This window comes from Pteronotus mesoamericanus, unplaced genomic scaffold, assembly GCF_021234165.1.
Source record: "Pteronotus mesoamericanus isolate MK-2021 breed Mesoamerican mustached bat unplaced genomic scaffold, CSHL_Meso_final contig_169, whole genome shotgun sequence".
In the NCBI taxonomy this organism is placed as follows: Eukaryota; Metazoa; Chordata; class Mammalia; order Chiroptera; family Mormoopidae; genus Pteronotus; species Pteronotus mesoamericanus.
The window spans coordinates 3,544,360-3,559,874 of NW_026555068.1; the positions used below are offsets into that span (position 1 = coordinate 3,544,360).

At 49.1% G+C, this 15,515-nt stretch overlaps 2 protein-coding genes across 5 annotated transcripts in view; one reads left to right on the top strand and one right to left on the bottom strand.

The window, feature by feature from the left end:
* The window catches only part of SH2D4A (SH2 domain containing 4A), a 51,014-nt gene extending 48,680 nt beyond the window's left edge, over positions 1–2,334 (top strand). For both annotated transcript variants that reach the window (XM_054565924.1, XM_054565926.1), the window contains one exon: positions 127–2,334. In XM_054565924.1, the coding sequence (XP_054421899.1) occupies positions 127–219 (93 nt within the window). In that variant the 3' untranslated portion in view covers positions 220–2,334. The remainder of the gene's footprint in view (positions 1–126) is intronic.
* A 6,230-nt stretch (positions 2,335–8,564) lies between these two features.
* CSGALNACT1 (chondroitin sulfate N-acetylgalactosaminyltransferase 1) overlaps positions 8,565–15,515 on the bottom strand; it is a 299,337-nt gene continuing 292,386 nt past the window's right edge. For all 3 annotated transcript variants that reach the window (XM_054565921.1, XM_054565923.1, XM_054565922.1), the window contains exons 8-9: positions 12,831–12,912; positions 8,565–10,167 (exon numbers count right to left, since the gene is read on the bottom strand). In XM_054565921.1, coding sequence (XP_054421896.1) covers positions 9,878–10,167; positions 12,831–12,912 — 372 coding nt within the window. In that variant the 3' untranslated portion in view covers positions 8,565–9,877. The remainder of the gene's footprint in view (positions 10,168–12,830; positions 12,913–15,515) is intronic.

Sequence of the window (15,515 nt, forward strand, 5' to 3'; positions counted from 1 at the left end):
AAAGCTTTGTGTAAATCAGGGGCAGGCAGAGAGGTCTGTCCTCTGAGGCGGTGCAAACGGCACGGCAACACCTTTTAGACTGTCCTGACAACCGGCCCAGCCTGACCGCTGCCTTCGGCTTCACAGGAGGAACCCATCACCTCCCTGGGGAAGGAGCTCCTCCTGTACCCCTGTGGCCAGCGGGACCAGACCCCCGACTACCTGGAGCTCTTCGAGTGACAGCCCCAGCGTGGCATCCTGCGGCCTCCAGCTGGGCTTTCCTCGGGACAGGTGCCGCTGAAATGGATGTTGGTGTGTGAAGCCAAAATGCCCCTGCAACGAAGCCAATACCGATCAACTGAAAGTGTCCTATGGAAACCTCCCTTCTGCACGAAGCTAGCATCTCACATTAGGAGGAAGTGCCCTGCGCACGGTATCCAGGCACTCCGAAAGGGAAGGGAGATTCCCCATTTCAGGGACTACCCAACGTGATGGCCCCAACCCAATCCTCATCATGCAGATAAGATAAAGGGAACAAAGACGACATTGAGACGCCTTTTAGGAATGAACACGTTCTTTCAAAACCAGTAGCTGGTGGGAACTATTTCATGGTATCTGCACTCTCCCTTTGCATCATCTCAGAAGGTCTCAGGGTCCTATTTATATGAAGTTACCTTCTGGCTTTTTAAAAAAAGTCTTTATTGATGGCCGAGTAACCCTCTAAACACACTTTACTTATAGAGCTTGTTGGAGTCAGGATGTAAGGTATGTAGCAAAACAAAGTTGGGAATGTAAATTGAATGCATTTAAAAAATATAGGGTGGGAGGCCTACCATGTACAAAAACACTGTGGACTAGGAGAGTGAGCAGGTATCTAGGAGAGTGTTTCCTCATTCGGGACAGCCAGCACCGCGCTGGCCCCGTGCACTTCGGCTCTGCCCAGGAGCGCACCAAGGCTGGAGCGCATGCGCGTGTAAGGTGCTGCTTGCGGGTGGTGACTGACAGAATGGAATAGTGAGAGGTGTGGGCGCTACTTCTTGCAGGTTGAACTGTGCGCCCAAAAAGATATGTTGAAGTCCTAGCCCCCATCCCTGTGAATGCAACCTTATTTGGCCATAGGGTCTTTGCCGATGGAATCGAGTTAAGATGAGCTCATACCGAATTAGGGCGGCCCGCATAATCGGTGACTGGCATCCTTACAAGGAAAGAGCGATTTGGAAACAGAGACACACACAGAGGGAAGGAGGCCGTGAGACGACAAAGCCGAGATTGGAGAGATGCAGTTACAAGGCAGCGACGCCAAGGATCGCTGGGGACCACAAGGAGCTGGGAGAGCGGAGTGGCACGGAACAGCTTCTCCCAGGGCTTTAAAGGGGACGTCGTCCCACCGACACCTTGATTTCAGACTCTATGAGAGAATAAGTTTCTGTTGTTTTAAGCCACTGAGTGTATGGTAGTTTGTCATGGCAGCCCTAGAAAACTAATACAGAAGTTTATGTAATTACAGAAACTGATGTGCATTACATACCATTTGTTGATACACAGAGCTCCTTCCTTACAATGAAGGAAAAAATGGGAGGGGAGAAGGACCTTCCTCTGGCTCTTTTCAGCTCTGGGACAAAGAATTGCTCAGTCAGGAATCTTATGCTCCGCTGCACCCCGGCCCCCACCTCCAGCCTCCAGCCTCAGTAGGCGGATGGCCTGACTGAGGAGGCTGGGAGCCACAAGATCACCCTTCGGGGAAGACAGAGATTTACTCAGACTGTAGGCCTAACTCCAGGAGTCGGCATTGTTTTAAAGGAAGCAGAACATGGTAGCAGTTTGTTCCTGCGGTTGTTGGTTGTGTAAAGCAATCACTGACAGTGTAAAAGGGGCCCTGAAAAGAGGGCAGGGTGCATGTCTGTGCATATGTATGTATGAGTGTGCATGGGTGGATTTGTGTACTTTAATGGGGAAGTGTTTAAGCACAGATAGCTGTTACATGTTTCTTGAAGTGTTCAGTGTGATTTCCATCACCTGAGAGGCACTGTCAGACAATTGTCTAAGAGAACCTGTCTCTCAGCTTTTGTTTCTGTGACTCAACGGTCACAGCATTAAAGAACTGCCGAGAGAGCATGGGGCTAGAGGTCAGCGACTCCCTCTTTTCCCGCCTCTTCCCATCATTAGCTTTGTGACCTTGGATGGGTCCCTTTACCTCTCTGATCCTCAGTTTTCATTTCTAATAAAATAAAGCAAGGTATTTGGACTAGGTGATCTTTGTTATTTACATTCAGCAATGAAATCTTACGGTTCTAGAATGAATAGAAAAATACCCCGTAGTCACTAACAATTATGAAGACACATAAGATTCCAGCATCTCCCTCCACCTAAAATTATTTTGGAGGAAATAAGTACAGTCTTATCCCGATATGACTGCCCTAAGTGACATCCTACTTGGGGAAGATGTAGAAAACAGGAAATGTCCCAAATGAATTAGCCTACCATTACAAGGAGAAGCAGATTTGAGTTCTACACTATCTTATCCCGTTGGTTATTGACACTCAGAAGAACACTGTCCATTATTTGATGAGATGACGGTGAGAAGTAATATCTGCAATTCTGAGGAAGGAGAATATTTTCTAGAATTCAGAAATTGATTGCAAATAACTGGGATTGGAGGAGGCCTGAACTCACCCAGACTCTGCCATCAGACTCAGTCTCCCTATGTCTGACCCTCGTTATGGCCTCAGGGTAGGCTGTCCAAAGCCTGGCCCTGGCCCCCTCCTACTGAGGCCTCAGCAGGCCCAGTGCCTGGACCTGCCTGCCCAAGGTTTCTTGGTCTGGGACATTCCCGTCACGTCACGTCATGGACCCCAACTCCCCGTACTCCAACTTGCCTACCCTCTCTGACCATGTTGATACTCCTCTCCCTCAACTCCCTCAGCGAGATTCTGGAATCTCCTCTTACACTCATCCCAGACTCTCTGGCTGCTACCTCCCTACTGCCAGACCCTCACGTACCTGTGAGGCCCCTGGTTCTGGTCACCTGCCCTACACGGCTGCAGTAGGATGCACAAGAAAGATACTTTGTCCCCCAGCATCAACAGCAGTGCTAAGCAATGCCAGGAAGTGTTAGTTGGCGCGAGCATTACACTGAGAAGAGGAAAAACACAGGGGCCGTTAAGAAGAAAAAGGATCAAGACAAAGGAGGAAAAGTGAAAACGGGCATGGACAGGCCTCTAAAAATAATCTCAAGGGCATTTCTACCAAAAAGGCCTATCAGAGCTAATGCCTGGGGTTAACCACCTCTCAACAACTGAACACCACGCCCAGCGCCTTATCCCTGGGGGCGCTCTCGGGCGGGTGAGGGCTGGCAGAGCTCCGGGAGAGGCTACCCCGCCACGCCCCTCCCCGCCATTCCTGACAGCCCACGTGCCACAGGTGTGGTTTCCACTTGGCTCCGTTTGAGGCTAATAATTAGAACAAGTGGTTATAGACATTTTTCCTTCAGCCTTTCTTTGAAGGTTACTTGAGGGCTTTACAGACTGCTTTTAATTTTTTCAATGTTTATTTATTTTTCTTAACCTTTTCAAATGGGGTTTCACATCCTAGCAGGCCAGGTGGTATTCATTGTTCTCATTCTTTCTACATGACTTGGAAGGTGGTTTGGTGGTGGGCCGGTGGAGGAGTTAAGACACTGTGGGATTGATGGCTGCGGTGCTCTAGTCGGCTCATTTCAAGCACAGGTGTCTGCCTCTCAGGTGGATGAAGAATGGGTCAGTCCAGTTCACCAAGCATCCTGCCTGGGGACCTCCTGTAGCCACAGGCCACCGACACAGCCGGCTGCCAGGCCCAAGGACATTTGGCGAGCCCTGAGCAAAGGTCACAGAAGGTGGCCTGGCCCTCCCTGAACCTCGGGGTGACTGTGGGCAGAGATGGCCCTGAGGCAGCACAGCACCGGCTTCCTCCCAACCCCCACCAGATGGCCCCCTGTGCCCCGTCCCTTAGGAGAGCAGACCAGGCAGACACAGCCGGCAGGCACTGGGGCTCACTACTCCAGAGGGCGCATGCGAAAGATCCGCAATGCAGGGGCATTTTGAAAGGCACCTCTGCTGAGAGAGTATTTGCTGTGTTGAAACCAACACCCAAAGCCCCCAACCAGCTGGCATTAGTCCCCACAGATTTTGGCAGCAATAGCAAAGCACCAAGTCCTGCCAGGAGAAGCAGCTTTGAATTCAAATATGAAGCTAATCACAATATGGATCACTCAAAGCTGCCGGTTATTCCATGGGTGTTGGCATAAAACACACCCATCTAAGGGGCCCCTCAAGGGCTCTATCAATTCTCAGGAACAATGTCAAGGTTTTTTTCCAAAAGCAAATACTCCCACCTGCTCTCCCCTCCTACTCAAGGCAGCCTTTAAGTCTAGCGCCTTGGGCTGCCGAGGCTTCGGGGCCCTAACTGGCAGGTAATTACACAGCAGCTGGAGGGAGGCGCAGCCAGCCTGCTCCCGTGTTCCTGGATCACTGCGTTAACAAGTCTTCCTTCACCGTCAGGGGACTCTGCAGGCGAGGCGGAGTGTAGCGCGCCCACAGGCAACCCAGGCTCCAGAGGACAGGCTCCGGACTCACCCCAGGCCACAGCTTCCGCCGCCCCCGCCCGCCACCCCGAGACCTTTAGGCCCTCTGCAGCCGGGACCATGGTGTGGGCCCGGAGCCAGCCACCTTCTGGCTGGGCCTCTGGGCAAGTTCTCGTCCACGTTTGAGCCTTGGCTTTCCGCACCTATAACATGGAAGTAATGATTTTACCTACCTCAGAAGGTCGGCATTAGGTGCATGAGGTGCCTTGCTGTGCTCCTTACTTCAAAAACCTCTAATGCCTAGGGGGTCGTTAACTACAAATACTGAGCATGGAATTTAAGGGAGAAATTATCCATTATGTTTATATTTTATATTCCTAGTAACCCTTCTTCAAATAGATTGAAACTGTTTTCAGAATGACAGAAATAAAGGTCAATGATGAGCATGTGATGGGTTCAGGATCTGTAACGTGTGACCCACGATAGCCCTCTGATTACACCCACGCGGTATTGGGCATGGGAATTGGTATTGACTAGGAACAGCTGAACATGAGTACGTGCCGCGTGCCTGACGTGTCCTAAGGCCATCGCACATTTACTCATTTAATCTTCACAATAATCATATGATGTGGACATGGCTGCATTCATCACCCTGAACGAGGAAACGAAACAGAGACGCTGAGTGACTGGCTTAAGGTCATGGGGGTTACAAGTGAAAGAAGTGGAGTTTGAACCCAGCAGTCTGGTTGATGAAGCCACAATATTAACTACCACACTAAATCAAACCCTGATAAGATTAGATAGTGCTGGAAGATTCTCCCTGAAACACAATTTATTAAAAGTAGGTTCTGGGTAGGTTCTTTCTTACTTTTCGGGGTTGTGTATTCTGTCTACTTGGTTCAGGTAAAATCTTTAAAACAGTGCCCTGTGATGTTCTTCTTACCTGTTGAAAATTCCTAGGCCTGAGTCTCCCCTCAATCCTGATGTGTGGAGAGAAGCAAGTTGGTCACATTTATGAATACAAAGGAGGGGCCAGAAAGTAGAATATTGGAGGCAGCGGTGTGCTGGTAAATAGCTAACAGCTGCCTGAGGCAGGGGTGGAGGCGCTGAAGGATGAGTTCAGGAGGAGTCCTGATCTATGTGTGGCCATTGCTAATTGCCAATTTCCATGGTGTAAATACTGTCCCACTGTGGTTGACTTCAAACTCCCAATCTGCCATTCGTGAGTGAGTGGGAGAGGTGCCAACAGTTGGCTCTCCTGAGGCTGCGTCAGCGCACTGCTTCTTCGAGGGGACCTGAGGTTCATACCAGAGGCCCCAGCTCCAGTGAGCTGACTGGGGCTAATTACTAGGCGATTTATATACAGCAGTGGGTTGGCCAAAAAGCCCGTTAGGTTTTTCCATACGATGGCTCTAAGTAGGGCTTAGTTGTCTTTAACTTCACTTGAAACAATTTTGTTAGATTGTATGGTGACAGCTGTCCTATCGGTGTGCATTTAAAAAAAAAAACTTCTCAAAATTGAATTTTTGTGCAGGCATTTTAATATTAAAGATCAAAGAGGATACGCAACATTTTGGGCATAATATGTTTATTATTTCAAGAAAGGCAAAAACGCCACTGAAACACACAAAAAACCAGTGTATGGAGAAGGTGCTATGACTGATCGAACGTGTCGAAAGTGATTTGCCAAGTTTCTTGGTACTACTGACATTTTGGCCACATAATTCTTAGCTGCGGGGCTGTCTTATGCATTGGAAGGTGTTTAGCAGCACCCCTGGCCTCTACCCACTAGAAGCCAATAGTGAGAGAGAGCCAACATACTCAAAATACCCAAATCAATAAAGTTATTGGTGAAAATGAAATGTGTCTTTTAGTTTACGGAGAAAACTAAACTGACTTTTTGGCCAACCCAGTGAGAACAGAGGGAGGAAGCAGAGGGAGGAAGGGGGCCTCACACAGACCCAAGGCACAGGGCTTCCTTGGCAGCATCCTTCCTTCCGAAGCTGTCACTGGGTCCTTCGAGCCACGGGTTCATTACTGCCTTCCTTCGCTGCCTGGGGTTAAATTCCCAGCCCCGAATTATAATGTTTCAGTAGGGCCTTTGCCAGTTCTTTTTAGGGACAGATTAGGGAGCGCTCCTGCCGCCGACTGCATGTGCCCCCCACAAAATTTATGTTAAATCTCCAATGTAATAGTATTAGGAGGTGGGGCCTTTGGGGATAATGAGGTCATGAGGGTAGAGCCCCCTCCCAATGGGATTCGCATCCTTTTTAGAACAGGAGGAAAGCTCTCAGCCTTGTGAGGATATAGGGAGAAGGGCCCTCACCAGACGCCGCATCTGCCGGTGCCTTGATCTTGGATTTCCAGCTTCCAAACCTCGGCAAATCAGCATCTGTTGTGTAAGCCAGTCTTTGCTAATTTTGGTAAAGCAGCCCAAACTCAGACAGATTCCCTCTTCCATGTGCTTTAAAAGGGCTCCTACTTTTTGATAAAAACGGTTTTACCGGACTAAGCTTTAAAAAGAGAAAAATGGTTTAATATAATGCTGTTTCCTCTTTTCTGCTACCTTCAGCAACTTTAAAACCCAATTGCATCGTCTCAGGCATCTGCGCTGTGTAGTTTAAACAAGCACCAATGGCCACTCAGCCCGCGGGACGCTTAGACCCGCCAGCTCTGTGGCCAAACACTTGCTCCCTGCCACCAGCCTTGTTGGAAGTGCACTCGCCTGACACCGGGAGAATACGAGCGGGGGTGAGCGGGTCAATCCCACCACGCCGTCAGCACCACCGGGGAGACAGGCCAGACGTGTGCCCCCAGTCTCTAGTGTCGCCATTGCATGTAAAAATATCAAACACTATTCGAGTCAGAAGGGGCCTTGGAAATCATTTCTCAATTTCTTCTAATAAAAAGAACAAATAAATTGTGTTAACAGCCAGGTTCATCATTTTGTGGTTCTCTCCTCCTGCTAGACCAGCGATTTTCAACCTTCTTCATCTCATGGCACATATAACCTAATTATTAAAAGTCTGCAGCACACCAAAAAAATACATTTTTTGCCCATCTGACAAAAGAAAAGGTATAATTTTGATTCGTTCACACTGGATGGCTGCTGTTGTGTTGGATGCTGTTATTATTTTTATTTGACAATCTAAGGCAGGGGTCCCCAGCCTTTTTGGCACCAGGGGCCTGTTTCGTGGAAGACAATTTTTCCACAGACAAGGGTGCGGGGGATGGTTTTGGGATGATTCAAGCGCATTACATTCAAGCTCACCTCCTGCTGTGCGGCCTGGTTCACGGCCTGGGGTTTGGGGACCCCTGATCTAAAGTAAAAGAGGCCAGTGCCCCTGAGTAAATAGTCAGGTATTGCATGTTTTAAAAATTCCTGCAGCGCACCAATTAAAAATCGCTGCCCTCGATCAGGTGGTTCTCAACCAGGGGTGGTTTTGCACTCCGGGGGCATTTGGCAATGAGTGGAGACGTACTAGTTGTCAGCCCGGGTGAGAAACGTCCCTGGCATCTAGTGGCTAAAGGCCAGGGATGCTGCCAAATGCCCCGCAGCGCACAGGCAGCTCGACAACGAAGAATGGTTTAGCCCCAAATGTCCGCAGTGCCAAGGTTGAGAAACCCTGGTCTACGCATGAAGAACCTTTTCCAAAAACTAAAGACATGGCATTCTTACTCCAAGAGGAAGTCATATCTACAAATCATATTTTATTAGCTGTCCAATGCCACCTTCCATTCATATCCTGTATTTTAATTAAATGTGATGAACTACCAGTACACATCAATACAATGCTTTTTTTTTTTTTTAATACACCAACAGCTTGAATGTTTTTGAAGCTTTTAAAAAAGGACCGGACTGTGGGCAAACAGAAGATAAGGAATCAGAGATAATTAGCTCATGCATCTGGTGCTGGCTAATAAATAAATTTCACATGAATGGAGAAACCACTCAATGTTAACTGCATTTATTTTTTTTAAATAGTTGGAAACTGATAAAATGCAATTTTCAGAAGCATCTTGGTGATTGAGTAGAACTGCTTCATTTAAAAAATAATAGAGTTACTTCCCCCTAGACTGGGGTGGGTGAACACATAGCAAAGTCTTCCATCCCACGAGACTCCGGCAGGTGGAGTGATCTTTCACAAAATACATTTTCCTGCACTTCTTCTTATGGAAGCCAGAAGCCAGGAAGAGCACCCTGCTTGGAAAAGAGATTGTTTGGTTCACACAGTACACTTTGGTTTATTTAAACAAGTAAGAAAGTGATCCCCAGTTCTCCTGAGGACAAAATGTGTTTTGACGTTTGGATAAGTCAAGGTACCACCAGTTTGAATGAGTGTCTTTTTCTGTCAAGGTAAAAAAAAAAGTATATTTTTCTTTCCCTCCAGTGTTCAGTTGCTCCTCTTCAGAAATGCTCTTCAGATAAAGTATGTCTATGTCTTTGATCCACCAGTAGCCCTACACCATGCCTCCCGCACGACAAAGGTCTGACATCAGAGCCTGAGAGGGTCAGCTTTTGGCGTGGCCTCCAATATGGGTATCAATCTGATGCATTATGAGAACTTGCTATCCAGAGCAGCTAGAAGTATCTTCTTAAAGAATACAGAAGTATATGCTAACTTGTGCTCTCTGAGTAAGGCTCGCAAATTGGTCATTAAATAAGCAAAATATAACTCATGAGCAAAAGAAAAGTGCATTTTTAAATACAATTAACAAATGGACATAGTTAAAACTACAACAAAAAGATGAGCAGGTTATTTTTGGTTAATCTTGGGGGGAAATGACACAACAGTTACGGTTTCTTTTCTTTCTTAGCCCATTTTGTTTTGCTTAATATACTCACATGATGGTAATAAGGGTATCTTTGTGTTTCATGCGGTCTTTGTGGCTGCCTTCTGATTTTTAGCATTCCTAGCCATTACAGCTCCACTGATACAACCATTCAGATGGGGAGGAATTTGTTTGCTTTTCATTCTAATGGACTTTTTCAAAATTGGCCTTAATTCATGAATATTTCAATGAGCATAGAAAACACAGATCTCACTTTGCTGCAAACACAATCAAAACCTCCACATCATCAAGCTTACAATCTCACAATCACTCCCCTTTGTCAGACACTGCAAGGGATGCGTTTGGCTACTTTTGCAGGCAAAGCGGGAGATGTTAATGCCTGCTGCATAAAAGCTCAGAGACAGAAATTGGAGGCTCTCTCGTCTGTTCCTCATCAGTCAAATTCTTTTTTGCCCTTTATGAAAATTTTTTTCCTTGTTGCATCCACTTGTCCAGTTAATTGCAAAAGGAAAAATGAAACATCTCCCCAAATGTATCCCTGGGAGTTCATGTTTTCTTGCTGCTTGTCTTCTGTTTCTGTTTGCGAAGGTGAGCCTCTATCTCATGCCTGAAGACCAGCATGCCCAGCTGCCCGTGGGAGGCCTCGTTCATGGCCTTGGACTGCATGCACATCTTGTACTGCTCGGGGGTCAGCTCGTCCACACAGCGCTTCTCGTGCCAGAGGTGGAAGAGTCCCCGCACAGGCGTCCGCACCACTATGAGGTTGCTGTGGAGATACTTGCGATACAGGTGTACGTCCTCTCCGCCCCAGCCTTTGATGTCCAAATCAAACCCACCTGTCAGGAGAGAGCACACTGCTGAGTCATGCTGGGCCCTGCATCTCCTGATCTACAGTCGCTTTCCTGAGCTGCACAAGCACAGAACTTTGCAGGAAGAGAAGCAGCATTTAGGGGGGATGTGTTTCACCACCTTCCAAATTACGAATGTCTATCCGGGTCAGAGAACTGAGAATTCTCCAACAGAGGGGAGCTTGATGGCAGCCAGGACCAAGTCCTGGAGGGGACACGCTGCAACAGAACCCCCAGCATGTGCCTGCTTTTGAGAAGAATCAGCAATGCTAACTAATGATCAGCCTCTGATTAAGAGCTGCAGCAGCATCCTAACTTCAACCCGAAACCTCCAAATGACAATTCATGTGTTTCTCTTTGAATGTGGCCTCCTCCTGCCATTTCAAACGGGATAAGCTAGAGGTAGTGCAGCATGAAACAGTAAAGCAGGATCTCAGTGTGAAAAAAAATCACATCCCACAAAAGCACTCTTCCTTTTGGGGACTAAGGTGGTCCCCAAAAGCCACGTGTCTACTACAAGCTGGAGAAATGACTCATGTTAAAGGGACCGGCCTCAGTCAGTTCTGAAGTTCAACTCAGAAAATCTCGTTTCACCTGGGAACGGACTCCCTCACAGTGTGAGTTATGGTCCCCTAAACTGTCACCTTTGTAAACCGAGATGCCTCACGTTGTTTCTTAACCCACAGGCCACCATGTCTCAAGTAGAACCAAAGGAAAACTGGCCTCTTTCTGTCATTATTCCTTTCTCACCTGGGAGATTTACCTCACTCTTACAAGAGACAGTGAAGTGATTCTCAACACCTTTTCTCAGATGGCACACAGCCCCTTTGTCCCCCTCAGCCTCCAAGCCGTGCTGCTCCGAGCAAGGCTGTCCCTGGAGCAAAGGCACCAGGCGCAGGGGAAGCCACGCCCGCCCGCCCTGGGCCAGGCGGACCGGTGATCTGCGGCCCCTCACGTGGGCGCGGGCGGGGACCATTCTGGGTCAAGGGTCTGGAAGCTGAGTCTTGGTTCTCATCCAAGCTTCCACTTTGCCTGTTTTGAACTTTGGTTTCTTTATCGTGAAAGGAAGTAGATGTCATAACCAAAAGAGATAGGCATGTAAGGAGCCGTGTTTGGCTAGCTGTAACTGATTTATTATTCCTACCGGTATCATCCAACTTATTAAATAGATGGTGTGCAAGTATATGACACTAACAAATTAATACAAGATGGCCAAGAATGACCGGATGACAGATGTAACCCGAAGAGTCATTCCGAGGTCACAGCAACAGCTTACTGAGAAAGCGCGCCCTTCCCAGCCCGCCAGTCCCCTGGTTTTCATTATAGCTATGCCCTCTCTCTAGGGGGGAAAAATAAACTGAAATTTGATGAAACATACATCACTCCAAAATATTGTTTCCCGGTACAGAGAGCAAGGAAACAATTCCTTGAAACGGAAATCTCCTTTAGAAATTTTTTTAAAATGCCTTTTTTTTTTTTTGAAATTGATTTGCACAAAATCGTGAAGGATCAGTTCTTAGAGAAATCAAAGGTCACCAGTGGTCCACTGCCACTTTCTGAGGGCACCCACCACTCAGGGCCGATGTGCCGGGTGCGGTGCTTCTTACAGGACCTGACTTCACACTATTCAGGGTTTTTGTTTTTGTTTTCTTTTTAACTGGTGATTTCTGTGAGCATTCAGTGGTCCCTGGAGACCCCCTCACCTCTGAACAAACCCCCTGGCTGCTCAGATATACTCACTGCTCTCAGGAAGAGAAGCTTCCGGCCTTGGGCAGGAGGGGAGCGGCCGGGGCGGGGGCATGAGCAGGCTCTCGGAGGCCCGTGGGGACTCGGTGGGGTCAGGGCCCCCCGAGCCCGAGCCCAGGGCACGGTTTCCGAGCTGTGCGTTCGTTCCCCGGTCATGTGCAGTCCACAGTTCCACTCCCTGCAGGGGCACGTGAGTTGGAACTGCCACAGGAGAGTGTGGCATTTCCCGGGGGGCAGCAGGCACTGTTCTCATCCCAACCATGTCACTCACTTGCTGTGAGGACCCTTTCCCTCTGGGAGCCTTGGTCTCCTCAGCTGAGCGTAAGGGCCTCTCCTGTCTGTGCTCTGCGGACCTCTGTGTGTTCGTGTGTGTGTGCGCGCATGCACACGCATGCGTGCACATGTGAGAGAGAGTCAGTGATGGTACACTCGGAGACTGAACGACACCTGGCATTTTCAAAGGTGCAGCAGAGAGAAATTAGGATCTTTGGTGTATGATTTTCCAAAATCCCCCATGTCACCCTATTTTTTTTAATGGATCCCCTACAGCGGAGGCCCAGGGGGACCGTTCTACATGGCGAGGCGCGGAGGCCAGACTGGGCTGGAAGGCGCCACTGGGGGACTGTTTTGAAGCTGCCTTTACTCCTGAGATGTGAGCCCCTTCTGGGATGACTGACAGGTGCTCGTGGAGGTTAGAGGGACGAAAGTGCCACACACTCCCAGGCTCCCTCCTGGTCCAGCCCCAAGTCCCTGACAAGAGGAATGAACTTGAATGGCATTTCCTTAGAAGTGGCACCACCTGTGCCACCAGACTCCTACAAGGCCGACCAGATACCCTCTCAGCCCTTTGCTGGCCTCTAGGTGGCAGTAGAGATGCAGGCTTGTTGCAAGTCTGTTTGTCTTACCTATATTGATGAAGTCTGACCGATACTGGCATGTCATCCCAAATCCAAAGTCTCTCCAAAATCCAGTTTCCTTCTTTATGACCTGCAGGGAAAACACTGTCATTTAAGGGGGAAGGACACAGCGGATAACAAGAAAGAGAGATCACTCACAAACGCATATAAGTAATGTTAAACTGGGAGCCCATCCCAGCCCTGACAAACAGCCACAACTCTGTGCGGGAAATGCAGATAGACTTGATTCCTTTCGGACGGTTGGGAACAGTCAGCTCACCAGTTCCCAAACAGTGCCTTATGATTTCTGGCACCTCGGGCTGGAATGTGTCTAGGGCACAGGCATGAACACACACACACACACACACACACACACACGCTCACACTCACACTCAAAAACAAACCTGAGAGCAAGTTTTTGAGCGGCGCCATGGAAAAGCCACCTACGTGTCTGGCCCAACACCAGTGCCAGTGAGAATTGGAGGCCGCAGCCCCTCACACAGAGCTGGGCAGCGCGCCAACAAAGGGCTCAGGAAGTTGAGAAAAGGGAGAGAGAACAACTCGGAATTGAGCTGGCCTGGCACAGTGCACACACAGGGCTCCCTCGGGGAATGAAAGGAAAACCCGAGACGTCAGCGTGTGGCTCCGGCCCCGCTCTCCTGGTGGAGGAAAGGGGCACGAAGACTCCGGGTTATGAAGAAAGACTCTGTCCGTTCACCTTTAAACTATTTGAAAACCAAGCTGCTCCAAAACCCACGTGCAAGCGTTGCTAGGCTGCAGGGCTGCTGAGAGGCCATCCAAGTGGCAACTGTCTCTAAAGAGTGAGACCTGGCCCTGCCCAGTCTTACTCTGTGAGTAAATTTCCAATGTACTTACTGGAGCTGTAAGACTTTTTTTTTTTTTTTTTTTAACTGCTTTCTATATTTTTGGCTGAGGTAATTCTGGGAATGGTTTTGGGACCTATTTTAATAGTTATTTTTTGTGATTCATTCTCGTAATTAACACAGGTGACTCCATGAAAGGAAGTTCCCTGGGGGAGAGGGGAGGGGGCGCTGCAGCAGGTCCCGGGCCACTTGGATTCCTGCGTTTCCCGTTTCCCGTCCGGGACATCTGGCGTGCTCCTCTCCACAGCTAATGAGAAACAGTGTGTGTCTTGTCCCAGCTTGACCACTGGCTGGCTTTTTTGCCTTAGGCAGGCCCCGCACTTTTTGGAGCCGCTAGTTTCTTTCCTATGAATGAGGAGGTTGAGCTACATCACCCCGAAGGCCTCTTCCAGTTCTAAGAGCCAACCATTTATCCTATTATTGCTCTTTCACCTCCCTGAGATTTCCCTTTACCTGCACCACAGGCTAAACTGTATGCGACAAATGGCTTGCAGGAGGGTTGATGAACTTGAAAACAATCTTATTTTCACTGCAGCCTCCACAGGGACATGGCCGGCACCGCCGCCAGCACGCACCAGGGCTGCCTAAGGAAATCAAGGCCCAAAGGGGCCTGCCCGGTAGGGTGGTCCCAGCACGTGCTCTCCAATTCTTCCTCAGAACAAAGGGCTGCTGCACGCTATCTCCCAAGTGTCAAGACAATTTCATTGCTATCAACTGGAAAGGCTTTTCAGGGCAAGAAAGTCTGGGAAAATCTCCACTGAGTTGTTATTTTAAAATGGTTTCTGTTTCGTCCCTGTCATACCAGCTACGCTATTTCTGCTGCAGCCAATGGCTCCGTAGCCTTTCTGCCGGCCTAGACGTGGACAAGTCCTCTAAGCTTCTGGATAAAATGGAGGCACAGAGAAGCACCAGTATCCAAACTTCAAATATTTGGCTGCAGTCTCGATAGAACTAAAAGAGAAAGCTCCAAACAGGAGAAACAATGGGCCAGAACTTGCGAAGAAAGACAAGGGGGACTGCAAGGTGCAGCCATCCCCCAGGCTGGGATGAGTGGACACAGTGCCGCGCTGGCTGAACAAAGGGAAGGGTGACTCTCCGCTGGGGACAGCGTGACAGAAACAAACGGATTTGTGAGCTGGGAAATGAGCTAGCTCTATGACTACTTATTAACATTGGCTTTAAAGTCGGCAAGCCACGAAAAGCCACTGTCTGAAGAGCTTGTTGAAGCTGAGCCCTGGGTGGGACCGATGTGAAAGTGGCCACAGCACAGAATGTCAGGGCAAGATGGAGCGCACGTATTAGCGTTCGCTTATTGGAGGCTCCACCACCCCCAGCTGTGCCGAGCCTCTAAACGGAGTGGTGCCCCCCGCGAGCGGCCCGGCTGGGGGCACTGCTTTCAAGTGTACGTCAGATCACAGCATGTTCCCATTTAAAGTCCTGCAGTGGTTTTAACTGCATTCTCTCTAATGCAATTAGAATAAAATCCACGAGGGAAGCTCTAGCATGCACAGGCCCCACGTGACTGGGCTTCTGCCTGCCTGGCCTATCTCACGGGCCCCGCATATACGGACCCCTTACGTTTTGCCCCACGAACACATCCGGCTTATAGGTCTCCACCGCCGGACACGTGCAGGCCCCTGTCCCTGGGTCACCACCCCCCCACCAACCCTCCGCTCACCCCTGGCCTCTGCTGCAGCACCATGGCTCAGGGTTGTCACCCTGGCCCTCGCAGCCACTGTCAACCTTCCCACTCCTGTCGCACCCCACACCATCCCCTGGTTTATTTTCTCTGTACTCCAGCCTCTCTGAC